The 27,905-nt window shown below is 41.0% G+C and overlaps 2 protein-coding genes across 2 annotated transcripts in view; one reads left to right on the top strand and one right to left on the bottom strand.

The window, feature by feature from the left end:
- Positions 1–2,609, top strand: part of STARD9 (StAR related lipid transfer domain containing 9) — a 97,374-nt gene extending 94,765 nt beyond the window's left edge. Inside the window, 1 exon segment of the mRNA XM_053980684.1 lies at positions 175–2,609. Within this exon segment, the coding sequence (XP_053836659.1) occupies positions 175–276 (102 nt within the window). The 3' untranslated portion in view covers positions 277–2,609.
- Positions 2,610–4,008: 1,399 nt separating this feature from the next.
- Positions 4,009–27,905, bottom strand: part of CDAN1 (codanin 1) — a 31,675-nt gene continuing 7,778 nt past the window's right edge. Inside the window, exons 5-28 of the mRNA XM_053979732.1 lie at positions 27,442–27,561; positions 26,486–26,564; positions 25,974–26,094; positions 24,864–24,973; positions 24,090–24,179; positions 22,962–23,037; positions 20,769–20,977; positions 20,021–20,135; positions 19,070–19,213; positions 18,303–18,469; positions 17,660–17,741; positions 16,885–16,974; positions 15,780–15,834; positions 14,648–14,781; positions 13,847–13,950; positions 12,253–12,402; positions 11,787–11,850; positions 11,217–11,295; positions 10,071–10,228; positions 8,904–9,011; positions 8,471–8,534; positions 7,336–7,538; positions 6,528–6,635; positions 4,009–5,760 (exon numbers count right to left, since the gene is read on the bottom strand). Coding sequence (XP_053835707.1) covers positions 5,635–5,760; positions 6,528–6,635; positions 7,336–7,538; positions 8,471–8,534; positions 8,904–9,011; positions 10,071–10,228; positions 11,217–11,295; positions 11,787–11,850; positions 12,253–12,402; positions 13,847–13,950; positions 14,648–14,781; positions 15,780–15,834; positions 16,885–16,974; positions 17,660–17,741; positions 18,303–18,469; positions 19,070–19,213; positions 20,021–20,135; positions 20,769–20,977; positions 22,962–23,037; positions 24,090–24,179; positions 24,864–24,973; positions 25,974–26,094; positions 26,486–26,564; positions 27,442–27,561 — 2,756 coding nt within the window. The 3' untranslated portion in view covers positions 4,009–5,634. The remainder of the gene's footprint in view (positions 5,761–6,527; positions 6,636–7,335; positions 7,539–8,470; positions 8,535–8,903; positions 9,012–10,070; positions 10,229–11,216; positions 11,296–11,786; positions 11,851–12,252; positions 12,403–13,846; positions 13,951–14,647; positions 14,782–15,779; positions 15,835–16,884; positions 16,975–17,659; positions 17,742–18,302; positions 18,470–19,069; positions 19,214–20,020; positions 20,136–20,768; positions 20,978–22,961; positions 23,038–24,089; positions 24,180–24,863; positions 24,974–25,973; positions 26,095–26,485; positions 26,565–27,441; positions 27,562–27,905) is intronic.

Genomic DNA, 27,905 nt, shown 5'->3' with positions numbered 1-27,905 from the left:
GTGGAGCATTGGGAAGAGAAAGATACAAACCACACAGTAATGATGGCATTTGGCTGTTAAGTACTTTTGTGCCCAACGCATACTCCTTACATCAGAGCTATTCCAGATTGAAGAAGTGTTCTGTTTAAAGCAGGTACAAACTCCACCATGCAGCCTTTCCTCTAATCCCTGCAGGTGGACCTTGCTGCCCCGGCCATCCCCGCCAGGCTCCTGAGCTCCATGGCAAAGCAGCAGCCCCTGGTGATTGCTCAGCTGGCTCACCTGCTCAATGCTTAGTGCTGCAGCACCACCGGACACTGAAAAGCCCCTGACAGCTCAGAGGGTCACACAGGTGTTGGAAAGTGCCATGGAAAATACTGTCTCCTGAAGCAGCCACCATCAAGCCTCACTTCAGGAGCCTGGCTGCTACTGCTGGACTATATGGAAGTGCAGTTGGAGAACAGGATCATTTGTTTTAGCCAACACTGCTCATAAGAAACGCAGCAAGTTTAGTGGGGAACCTCTCCTCCTAGAAACAGCAGTGGAAAACTTCCATGCACAAGAAGAAAGGTATTCTGCTCTATAAAGAGCAGAGGAAGAGACCTTGCTTTACAATAGCCAGAATCATAGAGCATATTACTTAGCTCCTGTTTCCAAGCAACTTCAGAGATAACTTCTTTCTGTAGGTAAGTTTAGGCTGGAAGCAGTATCTGTATGGCTTGAGACCTTTCACAAGCTCTTGAGCAGAGCTGCAAGGCCACTTTCTAATGATGAGATAAGTACCAAATTCAGAATTCCTGACTGTGTAGATAAATCATTTATCTTAGCTGGCTGCCCGTTCCCTTCCCCTTGAAGAGGGAAGTCAAAGCAGTGCAATATTCACTAGTCATCCTACACCCTGGATAGGTTTTTTTCATGTATTTGCTGACTGCTTGCAGCCAGTGTAAGGTGTTTCAGATTGCCACTACACTATGCAGCATCAGTGGACACCACCATACCTCAGGACACAGTTTTACTGTACTGCAGAATCAGGTGCTTTGAAATAAAGAAACCAAACTGTTCTACACAGTGACACTATCACGGATAGGTTAGTACTCAGTAATCAGCTTGTTCCTAGAATTTAAGTCCTGCAAGTAAGAGTAGCTCCAATATTTTTTCATAATCAGCCCTTCTACCCTTGCACCCAAATGGATTAGGAGCTGAAAATATAGCCTGGTCATAGTCTTACCACATTTCTTTGTTCATAAAGTGACCAGCTGTCTCACTGCAGCAAATACAGACTCTTCCCATTCAGTTACCTCATGGGACTTCTGTAGCACTTAGTTCAACAATCCTGCTGTCAGGCTTTACACATTTGTTCAACACAATCCCTAGCTGGTTCATATGTTCATAAATTTAAACAAAATTACAACCACCTCAAGTATCCAAATAACTTCATTTAATTCTTCAGCACAACAGTACAGAATCACTTTAGATATATCTAAGCAATAAAAGCTGCTATGTTATGCTTTCATTAGCTCAAAAAAAGCCCACATTGTTCAAGAAGATCTTGCACTTTGAATTTGTCAAGTGGGAAATGTGTACTTAAGCATCCACTCTACTGCAGCCAGTGCCTGCTGCTTTAACACAGTTGCTTTCAATACAAGGTCAGTTTTCCCAGCATATGGTGAAGTTAGCTGCACTTCCCAACTTTGAGTCAAGAGCCAAGATCTACTTTTACTCTATTTTTGCACAGGTGCAGTTTTGGGTCTCAGCTTCTATGTTACTTCCAGTTACTAATATAGTGAGTTTTAAATGAAAAGACAATAGCTGTTTTAAATTGATACGTAAGAAAATAGCAGTTTTGATACATACCCATCCAAGGCTTCCTCCTCTAACTAGATCAGGGAGGGTAACAAAACCTTTCACTTACAAATTTGCTTTGTTTCATCTTTAGATAGTCATGGCTACAATCTTAACACCAATATATTAGTGTTCTTTTTTTTTGGTGAGGTGCAGCCTTTTGCTAAAAGCCTGAGTCACAGCATGGTTCACTTTGAGCATCACATGTCTTACACAGCCCCTCAAGGAAGAATGGGTAACCTGTCAGTTTTCTGCAACTGAGCAAAATGACAAATTTCTAGATTTGTAAAATGTCAACGCCCTCTCCTCAGTGGAAACCCAGAAGGAAGAGCAGACAAGGCAGCACAGTAAAGCCCCAGGAAAAATGAGCAGAACCAGCAGCACAGGATATTGGCTCTGTGCCCAGTGCTGCTTCTGTAGCTTTCCAGAGGAGGTAGGGGAGGTCCTTATACAACCCACTACAGATTTGCTCAGTGCTTTGCTTTTTTTCCCTTTTATTTTGGACATGGCACTAGTGATAAAGCAGTTTTTGTAGGAAAAACATCTCGGGGGACTCCTGTTGATCAATGATGCCAGTGCCTATGAAGGATAGTGTCTTATTGTACAGTGCATCAGATGTTTATTTTTATATATACTTAATTTTTTTTCTACGTTTACAAATTAAGTTATTTATATATGCTTGGTTTGAAGTGTTTTTATATGCTATAAAAGCTAAGTTTTATTTTTATCAGTATTGAATTAATGTAACTTTTTTTTAATACAGTCTTCAAATGATACTAAAAAGCCTATTTATATGAATGTTTTCTTTTGCAAATACAACATTTTTTGGTACTTGCTAATGTATGGCATTGGTTTGTTTGGAAGGAAGAAAAAAAGGCCCAGCAGATATCAAATTTGTTTATCTACAACAGGCAAAAACCAACTTCCTGTAAGTTATTGCTGAGCAGCAGATGATCAATTATATTGTACCACCTAGGGTTGCATCTCTGCTCCTGAATCAAGGTTGCTATTTTCATATCCACAATAAATGGTATTTTCTACACAAGAAAATGTGCCCCACCTTATTTTGCTCCAGCTAAGATACCCATCTATGAAACTATGCTGGATAGAAAACCAACACAAAGGCAAGTTTGTGATAACAGACGTAGGTCTCCTACTTACCTGCTGAGGAATGAGCATGGAACATGAACTTTTGGCACAAGAATCAAGAAGCCAATCACTGCTTAAATTGGGGTTCTGTGACAGTGCTTTCTCCAAGCAAAGGGGGTTTTGTTTGGTTATTTAAAAAAAAAAAGTTGGGTGTAGCTTCTTCCCAAGTCCTGTTACACAATGCCCCAGACCAGCACATTCAGAAGGAAGCTAATATAACACCACTTTTCCTAATGCTCTTTGGAGACCTGTGAGTTTGCAATAGGAAAGACTGGCAGAAGAAAGGCCACACCTGCAGAGCTGGCTTTCACTGAGCTCCTGCTCTCCTGCCTGCAGCACCTGTGGCACCAGCAGCAGTGCCCAGGGACTCATGCTGAGAGAAAGCCACTGGCCCAGGGGGCTGCAGGCTCATGTCCTCAGGCGTAGTCGCACAGCCAGGTGTCCACAGGCAGAAAACCTGTGCTCCACAAGTGCCCCTGTGCCTTGGATACAGAGTAGGGTGTCTGCTTTTACAGAGCAAACGTAACTGGGGCTGTGGGATGCCCAAGAACCAGTGTCACTGCATTAAGTTTTAAAAACACAGAAACAGAGGTGTTTCTTACCTGCTGGGTCCCACTGCAGAAGTGTCTCCTGTCCCACAGGGCACAACTGCGTTCTCTGGTTGCTGGAAACTGCTCCTGGGGCTTGGTCACATTTAAATAAAAACTTCAAAATGTGTACTAGAGAGGGATAATTCCAGTTACCGAGTTCAAAAAAATGGCTGTGGCCATGATATCTATACAAACAGTTTCATGATACCCAAATAAAATCCATGCCAGAACCAGGAGCATCTTTTTTTAACTCCTATGTATTCCAGCTTCTTCCCCTTTCACCACCCTGCCCTCCCTTACATAACAAAGTAGATTTCTATTTCAGCAGAAGCTCGACAGGCCAGGCAGGGGGTCTGTGCTGCACTTTCTCTGCCCCATGCTTCGTACCCGTTTTGTTCTTCAGCCTAATACCAAGAGGTTCTGCACTGACAGCTTGAACACAAGACACGACATTTAATAATGTTTATTATGACAACAATTTCAAATGAGATCTGCAGCAAAACATCACGTAATACTCAGCCTCAGGGAGCAGGTATGGCATGATATGGTGTACTTGCTCTTCAATTTGTATTGAATTGTTCAATTTGTATTTGTCTTGCAGCATGCCTACTTTTAGGGACTCTTTCATTCACATCAGAAAGCCCCTACAAAGAGGAATGCAGGTGGAACCTGACAAATCTTTCGATATAGTGCTTAGTAAACAAGACAAGAAAAATTACAATATAGGTCAGACACTAATGTGCCTCTATGATTTCTCTTTCTGCATCACATATTTTAACAGAAACCACAGTTCTACCTAATGAGTCCTGTATGTAGTTTTGCTTAAATCACTAACTCCAAGATGTTACCTTTTCTCACCTTGTAAAGGGAAGAGGTTAGTTAATTAGCAAGCTGAACAGTCCTGGGCTTCACCTTGTCCAGAGGCCATTCTTAAGTAACACAGAACTTGCTTTCTGGAAAAACCTACACTAATAGGACATTCCTAGACAAAAGGAAATAATGTCCTCACTGCTTTGGGGAAGGGATATCTTTAGAATATCCTAAAGATATTCTGCTACTTACCAGCAGTCTCTGCTCCAAACATCAGTTGAAGGAAATACTTGGGGAGAAGGGAGTGAACAGGAGGTCACACTCTTGGTGACAATCTGTCTGTAAGGGCAGAAAATGCCCACTGTCCTCCAAGAAACGAGCCCCTTTCAAAACCCACTCTCCAGGGAACATCACAGTGCTTCTTCACTACTTTTTCTGCTCTTCCAGGCTGTAGTTCTCTTGCTGCAGCACTTCCTGACTGATAAAACCCAAACTCAAGGCAAGAAAAATTATAAAAAACCAGTGAATAGCAGCCAGATGCCATTTATGTTCACAACTATAAAAGTGTCTTAAAAATACTGTCTTCAGTAAAAAATATAAACAGATATTTTATTCCTTATTTCTATTAAAAACCCTGGGAATTGCAAGTTCTGTTTCCAACAAGAGACGGAAAAACACTTAAGCATCTACATCCTTTAGGAATAATGCCATCAATGATCTAGTGGATTTATTTAATGTGGTTTAACTTTTTAAATCAGTCTTAAAAATTTAAAATCAAACCTTCAACACTGAGATTACAATGAAAAATAAATATAGGCACATCTCTGTGTCATATAGGTTCACCTCTTCCTTCCCCTGACTGTAGAGGCTTTGTTAAAAGACAACATGAGAAGTCACACTGAGTTAAGAGAAACCAAGAAACCATCTCTCTGATCACAAAGTAACTTGAGTTGATTCCTGGGTTTAGTCACAGCCTGTTGCTGCACAAATACAAAAAGTGTCTCTGAGTCCAAAGAACAGCTGCTCTGAGATACAATCAAGGTGCTTAAAAGACTTTTGACTCGGAGATTCATTTGCCGATGTAAATCCTTCAGCAGAGTCACCACGGCAAAATGCCCATAACAGAAAGCCCAGTGCAGGTTTTGCACAAAGTGACCTCTTAGCTTCAGTATGCTCCCAGCAAAGAGCTCCCAATCCTTTCAGAAACACTGAAAATTCCATTTGCATCTTCATTAGTAATTTTTGTCCACAGAGTCCACGTCTGCTAACTTTGTGTGGTCACAGTAGCTAGAGATTGTCTGGTCAGCTCACAAGGGTTAGTCCTGGGCTCCTCTATCTGATGTTCTGATACAAATACATGGGACAGCCTTTTCAGGTCTTTTACAAAATCCTGCAACAAACAGACACAAACCAGAGAACCCTTAGTAATGGAAACAAGAGAGGCTGCCTTAATTTTTCCATAAAGAACTTTACAAGGTTAAACATATTGATGGTTTTCCAGTGCAAAAACCTAGAGGAACTACAGAATTGACTGCAATGATGAATGCCTGCAGACATGCTCAGTCTCCCCTCTGATCCCCACACCCTTCTCAGACAAGATTGCTACCACAATTTAAATGGTTAAAACAGCTCCAAAATGCAAGTGCTCACCAGCCTTGGAATACTGTCCATTTTAGCAAGGCATTTGGGTGGATTCCTACATTTTAATTGTGGCCAGAATAGTGAGACTCCTCTAGAACATTCCAAATGCTCTCACACTCTGGTGGTAGGAGGCACAGGGATATAAGTGGAAGACTGGTCAGTTAAGACACTTCCCAACACATCATTCTCAGCTGGAAGGCAGCAAGCACTCAGGCTAGAACTCAGGCTAGAACTGAAAACTGGTAACTGAGCCAGCTGGTCTCCAAACTGGTTTACAATTTTCTTGGAAATGTTTCCACTGCATGGACAATGTTGGATTCACACAAGTACAGCTTTCAGCCAAACACTAGCAAAAGAAACAAACTTGTTGGAAACCAGTCCTTCCTTTGCATTAAGCAGGAACAACAGATGGGAAGATTATGGGCCTTATCTATATTAAATAGAAACACAAGGATTTTCTGTTTATATAGCCTGACTTTTTTTTCACTTATTGTTCATGCATATCTAATTACTTACTGAGGGCCAAGGGAGCTCTTCAAGGATATGCAGGCAACTCTGGATTTCACTAGTTCTCATTAGTTCATGTTCTATAAGACCATGAAGCAGGAAAAGGAACAAATCCCACTGCACAAGAGAAGGAAATATCAACAACTTAAAAAGAAGTGGATTGTGTGCTTGTTTCTTTATCTATATATAATTCATACTTTTCTTTTTGGATCAGAACATGGCAAAAAAGAGCAAGCACATCTGCATGTGACAATGAAGGCAAGAGCAACATCCAAAATGAGTGCACACAATTCCTTTAGTTCATACACTGATTATCTTCTACCATAAAGGTAGGTATATGGTATTCTACCATAAATTCTCAGTTTATAAACACAGCAAGAATTTAGTTCCTGCCTGATCAAAAACAGCATGAAAAATTATTTCTTTAATTCCTGAAATAAGCTGGGTTTAGCCTGCAATTAAATAGGGTGATTTTCAGCTTTTGTTGGGGTGCTTGTAACACCAACATGCATGCAGAAATGCAAGCTGATAAAAGACACAAGAGTGCAACTGATGAGAGTCACAGTCCTTGCAATATCCCAGGCGAAATTTTCATTGGCTCCTAACCAAAACTGTGCCTTCCCAAGAGACCCCCAGGCAGGTACCAACCCCTGACATCTGTACACATCCCTCTCTTTCACTGCCCCGCAGAAACAAGGCCAGCCAGCAGTGGCCAAACCCCGCTGGCCTGAGTCACACGAGCCACCAGTGAGCACTGCAGGCTGGCAGAATTCCTACACGAGTGCCAGCCTTCTCCACACATCGCAGTGAGCTTTACCTCTCGCTGCTCGGCTTCTGCGAGATAACCCATGTTCTTCTTGCTGAAGAGCAGCTGCACAGGCACAGATGTCCCAAAGTCCTCCTTCCAGATGGAGAACAGCAGCTTTAGGAGGCCACAGGTGGGATTGTTCTTTCCACGCAGCCTCTCAGGGCTCTTCTCTGGGGATTTGATCCCAAGACTCAGAGGAACACGATCTGAAACTAAGAGAAAGATGAAAAATGAACTCCTATAGCTGCATTATTTCCTTTTATAGTCATCATCTGGGTTCAGCAGCACACTTAGGGAGCACAACCAATGAACCTAAGAGGACTGGAGTTTGGAAATATACAAACTTATGAGCTTTGAAACTATACAGACAGTATGACATAGGAAAAGATTTCTATTCCTCAAAGAACACCAACTGGTTGGAATATAGCCCCAAGTCTTGAAAGTCAGCCTAATATTTAGTCAAAGAGAACCTAGGTGTTACTGCAAAGGAGAGAAGAGTAGCAGTTAAACATTTAAGTCTATAGACAGACTGAACAGTTGTCCATAGTTTAGACAAATTATGGAAATTTAGAAAGACAAATTATGTATAAAATTTTTAAAGTTGGTTCTAAATCCACAAAATTAGAAGGCTGCCCATGAAGAACACACCTGCATTGAGATCACAAGCTCCTGCTCAGAGAAAAACTGTATTTACACATCAGAGCAAGAGAAAAAAACAGATTGAAAATGTTCACAGGAGTCATAATACACAGAAAACAAGTTACTTCCATTCTTTCCCTTAAAAAGCCATAAAAACATAATTTAATGGAAAAGGCCCTTACTTTTAGGGAAAAAAGCCCAAACTCAATCACAAATTTTCAGAGGCAGAAATACTGGAAAACATATCCCATATTTAACTGAAAGTGTCAATAAATAAAAAACAACAGATGTGAAACAGATCAGAGGCTGGTTAGTCACTGTACAATTCTCTTTCGCAGAACATAAGAGGGAGTAAGAGCAACCACCCAATTTGGCAGAAAAAAATCTGCAGGCTTAGTGACACCAAAGAGAATTAAATATCCATGAGCGCTAAATACTTACATCTCTGACCTCAAGGAGAACTGTAGTAACAGATTTAAGTCTTAAATAGCTTATCATAACTCACCCAGCAAAGATGCCAACTCAACCGTGCACTTGGCCAGCTGCTGTTCTGATGTGGGACATATGAACTGGGAAACACAAAAAAAGTTATATTTTTTTCCCCATACAGCAGACTAGACAAAACAGGGATTCCCAAGGGATAAAAAATATCCAAGAAGAGCAGGCAATTTCCAGCAAGAAGCACAGAGCTGTAATGAGGAGACCACTAAAGACTGAAGGAGAAAATGTCATATATGAAAAGGGGATTCACAAAGGCAAACTGAAGTAACAAGCAGATCTACACAGTAAAAAAATGCAGTGCAACATTGCCATATTTGAGCTCAAATAAAAACGCCTCAACTGAACTCAACTGTGAAGCAAGGCAAATTAAAAAGTTTACAGGTATCAAGTCCAAAGTGATTCAAAGGGGGTTTTTGTTGCTTTTTTACATCTTTTACCTTTCTGCATCGAAGTGTCTGACTCAACCTTCCCAGCAAGCACTCCAGCCACATGTAGTCAACCACTTCACCCTCTTCCCGTGGGCCCACAGCAACACAGAGCACATCCTTGATGAGAAAGACAGCAGTAACACACACATTAGTATACTGCTTTTCCACAAACAGATCCTTGGACCTGTGACAGAGCAGTTCATAAATAGTTCTTGGGTCCTCATTAAAACCAGAACCTAAGTTAATATATATACATTTCGTAAGACAGATTAAAGCTGATTTTTCACAACCTTACCAAAATCTCATTTTCTAGCACAGTTCTCACTAATGTTATGAAGTAATATTCAATGATGGCAACAAATTCATATTTCTTAAAAGTACTAGTACTGAGAGCTCTAGATGAATTTGACAGCACAGCAAGTAGTTCAGGGTAGAAGTGCTACAGAAATCCAGAGCCCTCTTATATTGTCAGGGAAGCTTCAGTGCCAACCCAGAGGTTTCCTCATACAACTTACCCTCCTTTTTTTATTTTAGCACAAGCAAGAAAGCATTAAAGGATCTGAACTCATTTTCACACAGCTGCTGGGAAACCAATGACAGTGATAACCAGCATTACTTATCTGTCAAGCAGACAAGCAGCTGCAAAAAACATAGGCAGAATACATAACCGTAAAAGGTGAGGTGTTCAGAATTCTTTTCCTTATGGGGTACATAGGTTAAATGATTGCAAAATTGCACACAATACCATGGTGTCCACACTGTGGTTTCCATCCTACTCATATCAAAAAGGCCACACTGCCACGCTACCAGAAATCCTGTATTTGAGATAGCACTCCTAACAGGGAACTCTGATCTAGACACAGCAAAAAGGGGTTGGAAAAAACCTGAGAACTTTCCATCATGCTTCCTAAGCACTCCTCATAGTCACCTCCTCATACCCAGAACATTTTCTTAAAAAAAACCCAAACAAACCTCCACAAAACAACAACAACAAAAAAACAAAAAAAAAAAAAAAAAAAAAAAAAAAAAAAAAAAAAAAAAAAAAACCACAAAAAAAAAAACAAAACAAAAAAAAAACCAACCCCAAAAAAAAAAAAAACCACAAAAAAAAAACCAAACCACAAAAACACCAACATGAAAAACAGAAAGGCAAGCCAGGAAGTGAATACTGTGTACCTTAATCTCATTGATGATCTGGGAGGGAAATGGAGCACAGTGCTGACAGCCTGGAGGACAGTCCCTTCTCAACTCAAGAGCATCCTCACCTGGCAAGGGAAATCCTGGGACTTTCAGCATTCTGTTGAAGGTTGCCTTCACTTCCCTTTTGATGAGAGCTATAGAACAGAGAACAAATCCTGTCTGCTTCAGTTTTTATCTCCACTGAAGCAGAGAATCATTTCCAAACACTCTTAGACCCTCATTCCAAGGGCCACAGTGAATAAGGAAAAAAGACAGTTTACATTTTCAACCCCTTCTCTCTGACATCCCACTATATTTAATGTGCAGAGACAAATGTGGAGAGGGTGTGCTAACCCACAGCTGTAGAAGGCAGCCACCCATCACTGCCAGGTACTGCTGGCAACTCATCTCACTTCCCATAAAAATATTTCCATGGGTTTAACAAACACAGTAGCTAAGCCAGAAGGCAATGCCAAAGTAGAAAGCTGATTCAGTGTGATCATTCCAGTTCAACCACTGTGCCCATAAAAACCATATGTCTTCTACCAAAATATATTTTGATCAGCATCCAAAACACTAAACTCCTGTGGCTGCAAATGGTACTTGGGCATTCCTCCCCAGGCTTTTGGCACAACCTCTTGAAAAAATGGGTTTTCAAAGACTCTGAAGAGTTGCCAGTGCAGTATTACAGAATAAAAGGACTACATTGCCTTCAGCCTACAGAAAACACACCCAGTCCAAGAAGTGTTTGTTTTACAAACACTTAGACTTTAGATTTCAGAAGCACTCTATACATGTGAACCATAAGGTGGCTTGAGAGAGCAGTTGTCTGTATACACTGGAAGTGCTAAGACAACTTCAGCTTAGATGACATTTTCAGAAGCATTTACTCTCACCATCCTACAAGACTCCATAACTAAAAATCACTACCATGGGCCAAGCCCAAAACATCCCCCAAAAAGGTTCTTAGAGCTGGAAATAATTTCTATTCTTTCTAAGCAAGGAGGAACAGAGTAACTGCATACTTTCCACTAAAAGAAAAACAAGTAGGACCAAGTTTGTAATACTGTCTATCCCTTGATCTCAGAAAAAGAGAGTACAATGCACAGGTTAGAAGCTCCAGTTCAAGGTAAAAACACTCACCTGCAATGTTGGCAGAGAGCCAGCCACAGGCTCTCTCGGTAGCCAGTTCCACTGCAATGTTTTCTGCACTACTTAAAACCTGTACAGGGAGGATAAAAAATGATAGGAGATTTACTATCAGCCACAGCGCTGCAGTCAGTGAAAATTCAGAAGGAAGTCTAGAGGAAAAAGCTTAATTTTGGCATGCAACAATTAAACTGACACCACTACATCTATGGAAACAGCTAGTTTGAGCAATACAATTGACCCATCTTGATTTTGCAAAAACCTCATCAACTCTTGTGGAAGTTGATGCTAGAAAAATGCATTATCTTTGCAAGATAAATGCAATTTCTATAACATTCTAGCCTCATTAGTCAGCTATGAGCTGGAATATCACTTTGCCCAGAATATGCAAGGCAGCCCAGTAGAAGTGACTCTTCTTAGCTATCTCTCAGTCCTCCCAATGAGGGCATCAATAGATTTTCTTTACCTGAGCTATTAAGGGATACATGAAGCAGCAATGGAAAAATGGTCATGGATCCAGACTTAAAGTCAAGGCTTTTAATAAGTTTTAGGGAAAATACATACTGCTGCAGATGTCTCTTCTGGCAACAACACCCTTACTGCCTCAGGACCTTTTTTTTTGCAAAATCTACAAGAAAAGGAAGAAATTGTGCCACAGGATTAGTCTAGGTTCTTGGACAACACTCAGAGGTTCATTCTGTAGCAATGCAATAAATCAGACTAAAAGAACAAGACAAGGAAAGGGTAATTACAAGCAACTAAGCTGCAATATCAATTTTCCAAAGAGGGGAAATACAATAGCTGCAGTGGATGTCTGTTCAGAGCAAAGGGACACATAGCACCTTTATTCCTTCCTACAAATGCAGTATTAACTGGCTGGAGCACAGCAGACACTCACCATAAGAAGAGCAGAGGGCATGGTTTATAATTACCAGAACCTGAGCATGACAGGCCAAGCTAAATTAGGCTTATAGATTCTGCAGTAAGAAGAGATAGGAAGGCACATGTTTAAATAACTTTTCCTCCTTACTCTCTGCCTTTGATGAGTGCCTGGGCCCCTTCCTCATACAGATGAGTGCACACCTCTTCAAGCAGTTTGTCATGATTAACATCCTCCTCCTTCACTTTATCTTGCAACATGGCTTCAGCCCTTTGAACTAGCTCTGCTACCAGTGTTGCCCTGCAACAAAACAAAGAACAATCAGGCAGATTGAAATCAATACAAGAAAGAGTGCACACCAAGTGTACCCAGCTCTTCTCCCCAGTGTAGGGAGATACCCATCTCAAATGCAATAGTCACTCTGCTAAAAACAAATCAATCATGCTGCATTTAGTACTGTATCATCTCTTTGTTCTGTATGTGTGGAAGACAACAGCAATGAAGACACCAAAATAGCACTAAGACTCAAGAGTCAAAAGCCTTTAGGTTTTACTAAAAACTTATTTGGTCTCCTTTCTGGCAGTAATACCCTTGGATGCTCAACTGATAGTGCTCAGAAGTTCAAAGATGTCAGCAGCAGCCCACTACAACCACCATTCCTTGTGTCTGATAACATTTAATGTCTTCAGCAAACTAGACAACAGAACAGTGCAAACTGAGCAAGCTCATGAGCTGGAGGGCAGGGCTGCCACACAGGAGGGCTGTGAAAAGAGGGAGAAATGAGCTGACTGAGCACCTGTACAGGCTGGGATCTACTGGCTACAGAGCAGCTCTGCAGAAAGGACCTGGGGGTCCCAGAAAAAGGTAAGGGAGTTAGGAGTGTCCAAAGAAAGCCAACCTTATACTGGGCTGACAATAGCAATAATGCAGCCCGCAAGTCAAGGGAAGTTACTGCTTCCCTCATCACTGTGAGGCTGCATGTGGAGTAGTGTGTCCAGCTTTGGGATCTCAGGACAAGAAAGCCATTGACAATTTGAGTAACTGCAGGAGAAAAGAAAAAAAAATATTAAAATAGCTGGGATGCTGGAGCACATACCTACAAGGGGGAGTCAGTTTCACCTAGCCTGGAAACAAGAAAAACTGAAGGGAGAAGGAAATTTACAGAGAAGACAGAACAAGACTTCCAGGAAGAGCACTGCTAAAGATTGACAGGAATATCCACAAGCTGGAACAATGGATAGATACTCTGACAGGATATACGGAAACATTTTTCACAAAGCCTGGGAAAATTAAGCATTGGAACATGGTAGAAAGAGGTTGGGTGAATCCTCATCCTTAAGAGATGGAAACTTTTCCAAATGGAAAAGGTGCCAATAAACCCAACCTAACTTGAAAGCTGGGCCTGGTCTGAATAGAAATGACCTCCAGAGGTCATTTCTGATAGGAGATTTTCTTGTCATTAGCAAGAATGTTCTGAACAGGCTATGAAGTCTCAGTGCTGCACTGCATTCACATACAAAGTGTCCCACAGATGTATCCCACTCCTCTCTACATTCCTTCACAAATTCCCCTCTACAATGGCAGATGCTGCTGCGCAGTCTTACACAGCCTTGGTGTTCTGCTACACAACACGCCCCCAAGGAAGCTTCTTTCCCCAGTACACACAAGTTTAAAGGATCAACTCTTTGTCTAATTATAATGTAAAGTTACTTCTTAAGTCACAGAACAGGTGATCAGCACTTACTTGATGTGCTTCACACAGTTGGATCCCACCCTCTCTGCCACAAATTCCACTGTTCTCCGTAGGGAAGGAGGCTGGTTGTGAAAGAAGGCCTGTTCCAAATCTACCTGTTCAAGAGAAAGCACTACAATTGATTAGAGCACTCCACCCAGATCCTCCTCTCACCAACACAGGAATGGACAGAATACCATCTGGAGATCTACTAAAAGACAATTTGCCTCCACTAAAACTTTCTGCTACTCTAGCATTCATCATCCCAGTTTTACTCCCTATTCTCTTCTACCCACTTAACACAAAGCTTATTGTCAGGGTTTCTGAAGCTACAAAAGACCTGTAAAGGGGAATGGGAGATTTCTGACAGTGTCTGCTAGTAGTGAGCCACCATACAGGGCTTGTTTTGGGACGAACATGCCCTCTTAACTACAGGCTGGTAATCCTGTAGACAGGCTCCTGTGCATGTCTTTCTTTCAATGGAAAGCATGGCTACAATCTAACCAAAACAAAGCATGATAAACATACCAACATTTTATGTTAAAGAAGAGGGAAACAGATAAATAAGACTAGTTGTTCCAACTACAAGAATGTTTACTGAGGTTATCCGGGTTTCAGCACCCACACCATATCCCAGCCACATGACTGTAACAGAAAAACAGGGAGTAAAGATACCTGACTGTTAAACACCATGTTCCCCTGCTGTCTAGGTCCATTCTTTCCCTGGCATTAAGAGACCACTGTATAACCCTGCACTCACACAGGCAAATTTCTCCTGCCCCTTTCCCCCTTGTGACTCCCTGATTTCATTACCTGCAGTTTCCGCTGCGTGACAGAAGCCTTGGGTGCTAAGGACTCTGCAGCTGTGGGAGTGATTTTCCTCATAAAACCACCATTCTTTCCTCCACTACCAGCCACAAAAGAGGCAAGTAGTTTACGCAGTTCACCTGTACAGGAAAACATGCAAAAGCAATCATCAACCTCATAAGCAAGGAGAAAAACTAATATCAAAACTCAAGAAAGAGACTTTGACTTTTTCACTCCTGTTCCCAGGGGAGATTCTCTCAGCTTCTACAAAAGCAGAAGCTTCAGTGAAGCAGAGGGGGCATCCCACACATATAACTGGCAGAGCACAGCAAGGCTCTGAAGAGGAAGCTTTTGAAAAGCCCCCCTAGCAGATGGGACTTGCTCAGAAGGATGAAGGAGCAGTTATTTTTGTGCATTCTTTTTTAGCGTGGAAAGCAAGAACCGTAAAATCTACAAGGACAACAAGGCAAGCAGTTACACAAAATTCCAAGAGTCACGAGCAAATCCTGGAGGAAAAGCTGGACAACCTATTCATCCCTAGAAGCTTTTGTGATGCAGGTTTAACATACAGTTTTCCTACTAAGTCTCAGGAAGAAGAGCACCATCTCCCCATCTGGGACTCTACTGTCTACAGAGAAGAATCTTACCATTCATAGACAGATCCCATGAAAAAGCTATCTCAAACAACAACCTGACAAAACACCAGGGCACAAAAGGATTCTTCCCCTCTGCCTGGCAGCAGAAATATGCTCAAGGATCAAGACGTTCCTTGCAGCACAAACACCTCTTCCTATACCTAGGATAGAAAAGTTGTGCTGTTATAATGCTTCCTCACAGCTTGTGAGGGGTGGCTTCCCCTGTCCCTCTGGATTCAAGCTCTGTGGATCAACTATCCTGAATAGGTAGCCTCCCTCCCCCAGCTTCACCAGATACTATCCACAGCTGCAGAAGCTTCTGCAATACAGCTTCTTATCAAGGCTCTTGCATACACAACTGAGACCTTAAGTTGTGAAGAGGAGTAAGAAAGGTGATCCAAGGACTCACAGTACCAAATAACAAATATAAACAACTGACTAAATAAAAGTAAATACATACTAATATATTTTATGTATATAGCAAAAATAAGTAAAATACTCACCAAGATAGGGACAGCAGGTATAAAGTAACTGCTGATCCACCAAGGGTACAAAGTCCTGGTGAGAAAATGAAGGAAATGCTGAAAGGATACAGCTCAAAATAAACAGTCTTCAAGTCAGAAATCCCTTACATGCAGTCACAGGCAGGTTTCAGGGCTACCTTTCCATGACAGCAATAACTGGGTTCCAAATACACAGTAAAATGATGAACTTTGCAGCCCAAGTGTTCAGTCCCTGTAACACAGAATGAGCTGCTCTTCATTTTATTAGTGTAGCTCAGCCGTTGCCCCTGATCACTATCAAAGCCCAGCTGAAAGCTGCATTAAAGAAGGGAACTGGGACTGTTGCCACAGCTTCTACTCATAAGGGAGAAACCTTTCCATGGAGGAAAATAAATGAGGCACATCTGCTATGCATTACACCTCCACAAGTGCCTTCATTCAGACTCACTGGAACACCACACCAGGGAGAAATGTCACCTCAGTATTAACACAGCACATCCTGGCCACGGGAGGAACAGGAATTTCACATCCCATCCACCAAGGAAAACCATAGCATCCATACCACTTTTCCATGGAATACTATATATCCCCTTGCATGTCTAGGAATTATCTGAAACATTATACATGCCATACCCTCAACCTCCTTTCCTGCTTGCTCATACCATTTTCAGTTCAGTCACCCTTCATCATGACACTGGAAAACAGGTGATCTCACAAACAGCAACCTTGCTCTTACAGTCCCATCTTTCTATTTCTGTTCACCATTACTTTTGCTTATTTCTGGGAAGAGCTACAGTTCTATCAGCTCACCTTGTAGAAAAACAGCATCTGATCCTCCAGCATAACTTGGCACCTGTTCTGCAAATTATTGCAGCAAGGTGAGATGGCTCCTGCCTGACAGAAAACCCAGAGCTATAACACAGAGTTCACAACCCATAATATGGATGCAACTGAGGCACTTGGACAAACTGGGCATCGCATCCATTGGCCTCCATATGCTCAGTGCAGCTGCCCTGAAGCCAAGTTCCTGATAAAATCTTACAACTCCTGAGGTAGGTCCATCTTCCCTCACTGATTCAGAAGACATGGTGCTGCACTAACTTACCAAAGCCTGAGCAGATGTCACAGTATCCATCACAAATCTCTCCTGCCTGTCGTCAGCAGTAAAAAACAACTCTTCAGGGACTGATGGAACCTGAAACAGAAAACCCAGCAGCTGCAACCCAAAATGCAGTCAGTAACTTCCACCAATTCTGATAACAGGACAGCAAAATCTCACCACCCTTCCACCAACAAAAGATAACCCCTAGCACTAAGGATCCTCTTGCCCTGAGGAGAACTTTCCATACAATTAAAGACTTATTTTGATCACAGTAACAAAAGCCACCTTCCTTACCCTCCCCATACAGCATCTTCCACATTTCCAACAGGTTCCTGCTAAGTAATTACCTTGCTTCCAACTGGAGGCGCAAAAGAATTTTAAAAGTTCATCATACACCATCCCTCTATCTAATGAATTCCTAAGTAATTCAAGGCTGACAGCTAGCACACCATCTTTGTGACAAGAGCTTCCAGCTGTAACAGGAATCAGCTGTCAATTTTCTTGCAAGGCTGCAGATTAGTAAATACAGAATGTGTTTCAGATTCAATTACAATTCCTATTGGGAAAAAAAAATTGTTGCTTCACACAATTCCACTAAAGGAAAATAATTCTCCACTAAAATACAATTATTCTTTAAACCCCACACCAGTGTAAAAAACCCATGATAAAACAACAAACTCTATTGAATTGTTTTAATTTATTTCAATACTATTTCGTATTGAGTTCTGTGCTCTGCTTTTTGTTCAGAGAAGAGTTACATGCACAGAGGAGACTCTACCTGAAAAAGCCAACCCAGAACTGCAAGGATCAGCAGCTTGTTCAGGAAACTCATCTCCTTGTCTTCAGAAAGGACCATTAACCTGCCATGCAGCAGAAGCAGCAAGAGAGAGTGTCAGTTTTCAAGCAGCTCAATTTTCATTAAGGAAAATGTTCCCAAACCATTCACTTACCAATTACACTATCTATATACTACGAACAATTTCCTTGCATGTCAACCTAAAGAGAGAGTAAGCTCTACTTTTTATGTATGCACCTGCATAACATGCTGTCTTAAGTTTATACTAAACAAGCCATTCTCTAGAATGGGCTTCGAATTTTCCTCACATATATAGAAAAGAAAACTAGAAAATTATTTAGCCATTGGAAACCTTGTAGGTTTAAGGTCAAAATTCAAGCTGCAGCTTGAAGGTCAATCACAGCTGCAGATGTAGAGTGATCAAGTGGGCTTTAAAGATTTTGTTTACTTAATAAAAAACACATATCTGAATCAAATATTAATCCCCAAGGTTAGGCTGTGTCCTCTTTGCAGCTTTACATAAGATAAAAAGTATGCATGATTTGCACCACAAAAAAAAAAAATTAAAAAACAATCAAACATTCACTGAAAAATCCTTTACAGATATAGTTTCCCAAGCTCTTACCTGTATACCTGCAGCAAGAGACCAAACACTTTCCTGTAATAATCAAGGAAAGGAGCAATATGATCCACAAAGGAAAGGTACTCCACAATCCAAGGAATAGTGAGGATAGAACGTTGATCCCGGATAGATTGCCTCAGAAGCTTTAATATATCCAGTACCGGCAGGGTCTTAAAGGAGAAGAGAAGTTAAACCAGCAGCTTGAAGTTATCTTTTTGTACTAATAGAATTTTTTTTTATCTATAGATTGACTTTTCTTTCTAGGATTTCATCTTCTGTACTGGTGACATCTGACTAATGAAAACACTTCTTTGTACATGACCAAACTATGACTGCAACCAAAGGTCCCACTGGGACTTTCAAAAGCAAGGTTAAAAGCCTGACTATGTACAAAGTGGAGTCAAGGTCTATTGCTTCCATTCAGTGACACACTCCTGGGAGATGGGTGCAAAACTAACACAACCAGTCCTGGTAGCTGGATTTTACACTATAAATCCTAGTTGTCTTAGCTAGGTGAAAGTTTTGGTATGACAGACCCAGATTAGCAGAAATAACAGAAGACTGAGTACCTTACCATTGCTCCCTCTTTTCAAGGTTACACAAATTGTTTTTTTCTTTGTTCCCAACCCCAGAATATGCAGCAGGGACACAGGGCCATACAACATCATCCCAGGAACCACCGGCTCACTTTGAAAGTGCATAACTACCCACAATCCCCCTTGGGCTAGAAAAAGTGCCTGTCCAGCAAAAGGCAGTGCTGGGTTTCTTACTTGGTTTCTCAGCGCCAACGCAGAATCTTGCAAGTCTCTGGTTGGCTGCTCCGCAGTGCGATAGGGCAGGAAAACAAGGAACCCCAGGAACTTGGCAAGGAGTCGGAGACTCAACAGGGCCATGGTGAAACGCTTCTTTTCATCCTAAAATGAAGAAAAGTGAGCTGAAGCAATGCTAGCCTACACTGGCAAAGCAAATGTCTATACTAAACTTCCACTCCCTTCATGTAAAAGGGCCACGTAGCTTCATCACTGCTTTTAATAAAGGTAAGTTTCCAAAATACATATTTATCAAGTATTTTAAATTGCTTCTGTCTCCATTGCTTCACTTCTTCACAAGAAGGAATTATTCAAGAGCTTTCTAAAACATACAGCTGCTCAATCATATCTTTGTGTTAAGAACTTTGGAGTCAATGAGAGGCAGAACTGATCTCACATTGCCTCCTTTAGAGCACTACCACTCTGCAAGTCTCCATCAACCTTTGGGCTGCTACTTTGGTAATAGACTATAAGCCGTGACACCTCTGATATGCAGACTTGAGTGAAGAAACTCCTGTACACCTATCAACAGGGATGACTACAAATTCAATGTAACTAAGATCTTTCTATGTGGAAAAGTAATAAGGAACTTATTGCAATGGGGTGCCACAACTGGACGTGGTTATTTCATTGATCTAACACAAGTTATAACAACCTAAAGAGGAGGCTTTCGCAACTACTGTGCTCTCATGACAGTTCTATGAAGCACCCTGAAGCATGCAAGTTAAGTGGCAAGGAATTCAGACAAATAAACAAATTGCAGAGTTATGACAAAACCAAATTAATAAGCTCTTGTCCTGTAAAAACTGTGGTGGAAGCTCAAAGCAACTCACAATCAAGCCAGTAATTGTTTGACTACTGGAACAGCTGAGAGAAATTCCTGACAGATGTGTTTGCATGAAGCAAGCCTACCTGTTCCTCCATATCTGCTTCCCCATCACTGTGCTCGTGCTCCACCAGAGTAAGACCATTCAGTTCAAGTATCTTCAGGCACAGACTATCCATCAGGTGCTGATTGAACTGGTAACTTCAGCAAAAGATCATGATGAGTCAGACTGGGCTGAAAACAGCAGTAAAACCTCAACTAACACACTGCAGAATTTTAAGCTTGTCTCATGAGTTGTAACAAGCATCAGCAGATATACAACATAACACACTGACAGACAAGAAAGCAAGAGAGAAGACTTAGGACTGGCTGACCACCTTCATTTCCATTCTTCTTTTGTACTTTTTCAGAGATGCTATGTAACAAGTCTCGGCATAAGGATAATAAAATTGATCTGCCAAATGAGGAATCTATAAAATAACTGAATTTAAGATTAAAATCTCACATAAATTACAATTTCCCCGTGCTGTGAATTGTGAAAAACTTATTAAACAAAACCATGAACCTGGCTTCGTCCTGTACACCTTGGCTTCATGAACTATCACACAAGAAGCATTTGTCCAGTCCAGTGTCCTTGCTAGGTAGCACTGCATGCCTTGGCACTGGAAAATGCTGACAGCTCCAAAAAAATATTATGGGTTTATAGAAGAAAAATCATTACCATATAATCTAGTAGTCCCAAACTTTCTGGATAACTGCCTGCCGCAAAAGAAACATACTGGTGCTTCCATTGCCCACTCATTTCAGAGGGAATAGCAAGCCCAGGCAGCTCACCTTCCAGCACTGAGGATGAAGTCCCTGAAGAACTGTTGGCACCCTGGGAATGAAGGAGGTGGACAAGGCCCTCTGATGCTCTGAGGAACAACAAATCTTTCCTGCAGCCTCTTCAGACGGCTCAGATTGTCAGACCCCAGCATATTGAGGACATCCTGGTCTGGGGTGTCTCCCCAGCTTGCACCACCACCAATAGGACCTTTGCACATCTTTAGGAGACAGAAAGAGTAGCAAGGTGGAATATTTGTAACAAGGCATCATTTCACTTAATCTCTCACCCAGCACATTATCCCTTCCTCACAAGACTGTTTTTGGAGCAATCCACGCATAGTCTTTCCTGGTGCCCAGGAATGTACAGAACAACTCTTCCCCATGCCAAAACATGCCACCCACCTTGGCCATACACAGCATAGAGGTCTTGTGAGATGGAATTCCAATCCTACACATCTAACTAGGGCATATCTAGCAGGCTACATGTGGATGTGTGGAGAGAATACCTATCACTCTCATGATCTTCATGAACCACTCAGTAGGATCTTTAGCTCAGTCTCCAAGGCCCACAATGCTGCACTACATATTCCCAGAGCAGGTTTTCCTGAATTTCCACAGAGTTAAATAAAATTTAAAAATTGATGTCCCACTGCCTCAAACACATAGATACAACTCAAGGCTCAAAGAATTACAGAACTGAAGAACTGTTAAGAAGGGGCCTCTTGGATCATCTAATGCAACCCTTTTGTTCAGTCAGGGTCAGCCTCCTCACCTGGCAGTGAACACTACTGAGAAAAATTTCACTCCCTTCTTCTTCATTCCTTCCCAGCAGGTATTTATAACAGTGCTAAGACAACCTGGAGCCTTCTCTTCTCCATGCTGAATACTCCCAGGTCTCAGCATTTTTTCTCATACAAAAAATGGTTGGTGCCTTAATCATTTGCATAGCCTTGAGCTGGACTTCTCTAGTAAATCTGTATCTTTCTTTCCTGGTGCTGGTGAGTCCAAGACTGGACACAGCACTCCAGACATAACCTAGCAAATACCCAGCAACAGGAAAAGTTGACTGCATATCCCTACATCTAAGTCATGATAGTTTTAATGAGAGACATAGTAATAAAAAGAAGCAACATTTAAGAATGCCTATCAAGTGAGCAACTACTGGGTCCATTTATTCCAAACAGACCATCCTCACCTCCCCAAGGGTACATCTTGCTACACTTCTCTACCTTTAAATTATCAGGCCTTGACACAAGTCCTCAGTATCCATTCTTTTCTGCAAGAGTATCATAATACACACAAGATCCTGAAAATCACTTTCCAGACAGACACATTGGAGCCACTAAGACACCAGTTTAGATCAGTTTAGCTCTTTGAAATCCTGCAGTCTTCATTAAGAAGGCACAGATACAAAGGAGAAATACAACACCTATGACTAATTAAATCCTATTGATGCAACAAAGTTAATCTTACCTCTTTGCTACAATTTCCATGAACACACCAATACAATCAGATGGGCCATTGATGCAAACTCAGACTTGACACTAGAGGAATTTACAACATTCCAACAGCTTGCAACTTCCTGGCAATGTGTGTGAGCTAACACTCAAGCTGAGGTTCTGTGGCTGTTCTGCTCTCCAAAAGGAGCCCACCAATAAGCCACACATCTACAGAGAATACAGTGAATCTTCTTCTTCATTTATTTACTTACAATGAAGTCAGATGATGCTTGAAATTGGCCAAACCCCAACCCCCAAATTACAACAGCAATACTGTACCAAAACCAGCCTGTTGAGTGTTACACAGAAGAACCAGAGTTTTTTTTGCACTCATGCTGCTATCAAACATAACTGGGAACCTCTGCACTTGAAAAATGTCAAAATACATCCCTAAAATTTCCAGAAACTGTAACTGTACTAAAATTAGAATGTCGAAACAAATAGGCATGAAGAATAAATGCTTACATCTCATAATGTTCTCAGTGTGCCTCATTCCTGATTTAAAGAGACTTCATTGGTAATTTATCACTGATTTTTTCTGAAGAAGGAAAGAAATTCCCATCCTGAAAACTTGACTCTCCTCAAAAAAGTTTCAATAGGAAAATCTCAAAGAAGCTTACAAGACATGGCTTGTTTTCTCAGGCCAAGGAAAGATCAAATCCGCTTTGATGTAAACGTTCATTAAACAACCCAAGATATTTACCTGGATAAGCTGTTTCTGAAAGAGCCTGGCAAAATGGCTGTGGTTGCAGGTTGCAGATAGGTGAGCCATCATGGCCCTGTGAAGGAAATCATGATCAAATTCTGACTGGAATTTTGTGGTACAAAAAACAGTGTTCTAACCTCAAACTATACCAAAAGCATAAAAGACCTACTTTTAAGAAAGCAATATCCAAAGGCCATTGAAAAAAAGCAATACTTTTATAACCCAGTTTCCCAAGCACTGAGCCCCACATGCTGCTGACATGGAAACAAAAATTTTCCCTGAGCACCTGCAGAGCAAAGACAGTTCTAGAGATAAAAATAATTTCTTCCTTTCCTTCAATAATGTTGTTATTTACAAAAAAGAATAAACTCATTCAGTTCCCACTCTCCCCTGCCCAGAACAGTAAGTTGAGAGTTCACACATATGGAAGTAAGGAAACAGCAACAGTGTTACTTCTGATGCCCCAAAATTTCTCAGTTTAAGCCTCAGCCTTGTTTTGCTCTTGTGATGAAATGCCACCTACATACATGTTACTTAAGTAGGCTGGTGGTTGAGACTAACACAGAAACCCACAAGGCAACTGCTTTCAATGCTATAATAGTTTCTTTATATACTGCATTTTGATAAAGCAATAAATGAATAAAACAGTCTGCTTTCCACAGAAAGAGACACAGTTGTCTTGTTTTCAGAGCCAATGCACTAGACCTCCTGAAATAATTAGAAGAGTGAACAGCTTCTGAACGTCTAACACTTCTCCTCACTTAAGAGAAGCCAGACATGGAAAACATCACATGCACACACAAGTGTATACAATAACGATGTTCAGACAACAATACACTGGTTTTGAGAGTAGCTCTTTCTGTGATTATGAAAGGGAAAAATCAACATCAGGACTGATCAAATTAGGCCCCTGCCACTTATGGTTTGCTTCCTTAAGGTAACGGTTGAAACTTTTAAATCCAGAAGCAAGTGTACATGGGCAGCCTCTTCCAAGCAGCACACAACACCCTACAGAGTAGTGCAGAAGACCAGGGAGGACATGGAACTAAGGATGCCAGATGTAGCATGATTCACCAGCAATTCAGCTACATTAAAGAGCTAGCTGAAGTTGCTTAAGACTCCTACCTGATCTTGTTGCCCAGAATTCTTTCAAAGTCCCAGCCAGTTTTCTCATTGTTATCCTCCCATTCACGCAGAAGTTCATAAAATATATCCCTGCAAATCAAGATATTTAAGGGAATGAATTCCCACTCTTCAAAATTTAAACAGCCGAGCATTAATTGCTCCAAAGCTTCCCAGCAAGAATCTACCTCAGATTAAGTAACTCCAGCCTCCAAGCATTCAGATACCTTTGAAAAACTCATAAATGTTAGCAGTACTTCAGTGAGTTTCCATTTTCCATGTCTTTGACAGCAAGTGCTTAAGCTTGTTATGCCCAATCTATGATGGAATGACCCAAACAGCCATTACCAGACAGACATAGTGAAGACTGAGAGGCAGGAAAGAATAAGCCACATGAAGTAATACCTATGAGAAAAAGAAAAGGACCGAGACAACTTGTCATTCTGCCCTCACCCTGTTGCTGCAAGCATGGAGGGAGACAGCGGGAAGAATAAAAGCATACCAGATATATATGCAGAAGTAATCCAGTAGGGTGACACACAGTACTGGCATTATCAGAAGTCTCAATAACTCCTGAAGCTGTTCTTCTCTAAAGACATTAACCATTTAGTTCCTGCAGTCAATACGGACAAAGACTTTTTTTCATTTAATTAGAGCAAAAATTTCAAGATTTTTTTCTACAGCATGTAGCATAAGTGAGACATTCTTAATATCTTTTAGTCATAATCATGCAAAGGTTATACCCTTGAGCATCCAGGAACAGTAGAAGAAACTTACCTTTGTTTCTTAAATATGTGAAATGCTCTGTCACTGGGAAAGTTAGAGCGATTATCAGTTTCTGGCTGAAAAGAAACAGACTGTACAGAGCATGGCAGCAGGAGAGACACCTGTTAAAAATATAAAGGCAGCCATTAAGCTAATGGAAGTCTCTAAACAATCTGAGACCAAGAAAAAAGCAGGGAAAAGGCATGGTGAGGAAAGAAGTATCACTAGCTGAGTTGTTCAGACATGCTACTTCCCAGCTGCTAACTACTAGCCAACACCAACAGTTTTACAACCTACATTAGGCTACAGACACAGAATCACTCAGCATTGAGAGAGAAAGTATCTGGTCCCCTTAAATCTCTGCTGGCCAGATTGCAACCAGTATTGATACAGTGTGGAAAGAGCCACAAACAGTTGAAGTATACCTTCAATATAGGGCTTGAGAAAATTCAGGATCCTGGCTGGCAATTTCTGTTACCTTACTCTTTCTCTTTACTGTTCAAGTAACAAGACCTTTATATACAACTTTAACGCTCAGCTACTGGTAAGTCCCAATCTCAGTACCCTGTCCTTGCTTTGCCAAGAGTAATTTCCATTTTTAAAAGATGGATGAAATGAGATACAAAATACATTTCTACCATCCAATTCCTACCAATCAAAGTGGTTCCCTAACCCAGTTGATCACACGAGGGAACCATTTTCCCAGTCTGGATTGTCTCCTGTGAAATGTTGTTTGCTTAAAAAGAGTCCATATCTATGAAAGAAATCCAAATCTTTGAAACTACCTTCTGATATTGCACCTAACTAATCACTCTCCTGGGATCCATGTTTATTAGGTGAGAATTTCAAAAGCAAAACTTGACCCTATCAAAGTCTCTAGTTGAGGTCAAGGCCTGGAGCACAATGTAAGGCTAGCCAGCAGTGATTCACAACTGACAATCACTGGACCCAGCAACTCACTCACCCACTGACAAGAAAAAAAAGTAGCTTTTAGGCAGTTTCTAAAGACAACACAAGAAGATGAAAGAGGAGGAATGAGATTTAACATCAAAGCCATTGCAAATAAAAGAACAACAACACAAAGGCTTGAAGCAATGTCACTTGGGGTCTGCCAATTTTTACCTTAGCTGTGCTGCTTTCATAAGCCTGCCTGAGCCTCTTGTGCAAGGTGGGAGAAAAAGATGCAATCCGCTCATTTTCAGCCAAAAGCTTCAGCATCCCCTTTTCTAAATGGGAAATAATTCTGCCAAGATAATGGGGATAAAGCTCAGAGAGGCAGACAGACATAAACAATACTTGAGCAATTCTAAAGAAATGCTTATGTTGACGTTTTATGATGCTGCCAAGTAAAGTGTTCTAAACTACATGTACCCAGCAGGAAATCCTACTGGTATCTGTATTTGTTATCATTCTCATCTAAAAACTTTCCCGTTCTTGCACAATTACAACAAAGCTCAGTAGACACATCAGTGCAAGGAAACCCACAGACATCCAAATCCAGGTCAATTTGTATGTTTTGAAGAAAAATTAACAACTCTGTGCCTGTAACTGGTACAGTTCTACAACCCAAGCACACTTGCTTAATCCCACACACAACTGCAGACACAAGCAGATGAAAAAAGAATTCAACTCACTCATATTGATAATCCAAGACTCGAACAGCAAAATAAACACAATTGTGCACACTTTCAAAATGCTGTGTCCCTGATAAATCTAAAGGGAAAAAAGAAACATGAGACAACAATAGCTTTTACCATTTATGAACTAAAGGACCAACAATTAGCTTTTAAGGAAAGTAGGAAATGACATATCCAAAAATAATTTTCCAGACTCCTATTCAATTTTCAGAAGTTCCCATTCCCTATCCTTCCTATACTAAAGGCAATTGAATTGTTTAATCCTGTATGGAAAAGAAAAGACTCTTTCTCAATGTTCTGAACAACAGTAAGCACATACAGGACAAGAAAAGTAGAACAACTACTAACAATCATAAAATGGTGTTCCCATAGCTGAAGGTTTCATGTTCCTAATCTCAGCCCTAAGAATCAAAGAGTAGCAAAACAAAGGTCAATCAAACTGAGGCATGTGGGGTGGAGGAGGGTGTGGTGGGTCTCATCCTAAAGCCGCTATTTTGGTTGTACTATCCATATTAAAGTGCTAATTGTATCAAGCTTAAGGCTGAATTTGCCAAAAAAACAAATGCAACAATATGGCTGGATCCTGTGCACTCAGATCCAAACCTGAAGCTTAATAAACACATAGCAGGTCAACAGCACATTTGAGTTGCAGGATCAGTGGAGAAGCAACTCAAGCACACCTGTCTTTACCTCTAAAAGACAGTGTTAGGAAGTAGCTACAGCAACTCTTGCACAATAGCAGAAAACTAGATTCAAACAGTAACTAGCAACCCCACTCCATCATACTGTGGAAGCACTTCCCATACAGGCATGACTTTTGTCAGCATCTCAGATGAGTCCCACACTGGTAATGAGGCATTTTTATGTAATTTAATAATAACTGTCCAAGCTACTCTACAACATTTTCTCATTCTACGGAAGCAAGATTCTTTCCCTTCATTATTACTGCTTACCTCTATTTCTTTCACTGATTTCAGGGTCACTATCCCCATCTTCTGCAGTAGAAGTGCCTTTAGATGTCAACAGTTGCAGAACGAAAAACAGTTCCAGAAAAATATTTGGTACCAGGTTTTCTGGGAGAGAGTAATTGAGATGTTAAAGGTGGATTACTCAATACTGTCCTGCTTTAATACACAAAGGCAAAAGGATAGATTCCTATTCTGTGGTAATCAGCAAAGAATTCTCTCCCCACAACATGATACTGTGATACAGTGTAGATCAGCATGTGCAAGGTGTGTTAGAGAATAGCCTGGTTTCAGATGGGACATACAACTTCAGTCTACTGCAGTTCAGAGTACTGCATCAAGCTCACCTCCTTCCCTAAACTTTTACCAAGTATTAATTTATTTTAATAACTGTATTGGCTTACTTTATTTTTCCAGATGTCATTTGTTTGTACACTATAACTATCCCACAG

The sequence above is a fragment of the Vidua macroura genome, chromosome 6 (assembly GCF_024509145.1).
Source record: "Vidua macroura isolate BioBank_ID:100142 chromosome 6, ASM2450914v1, whole genome shotgun sequence".
Classification (NCBI taxonomy): domain Eukaryota; kingdom Metazoa; phylum Chordata; class Aves; order Passeriformes; family Viduidae; genus Vidua; species Vidua macroura.
This window is presented reverse-complemented; position numbering and strand designations above follow the sequence as displayed.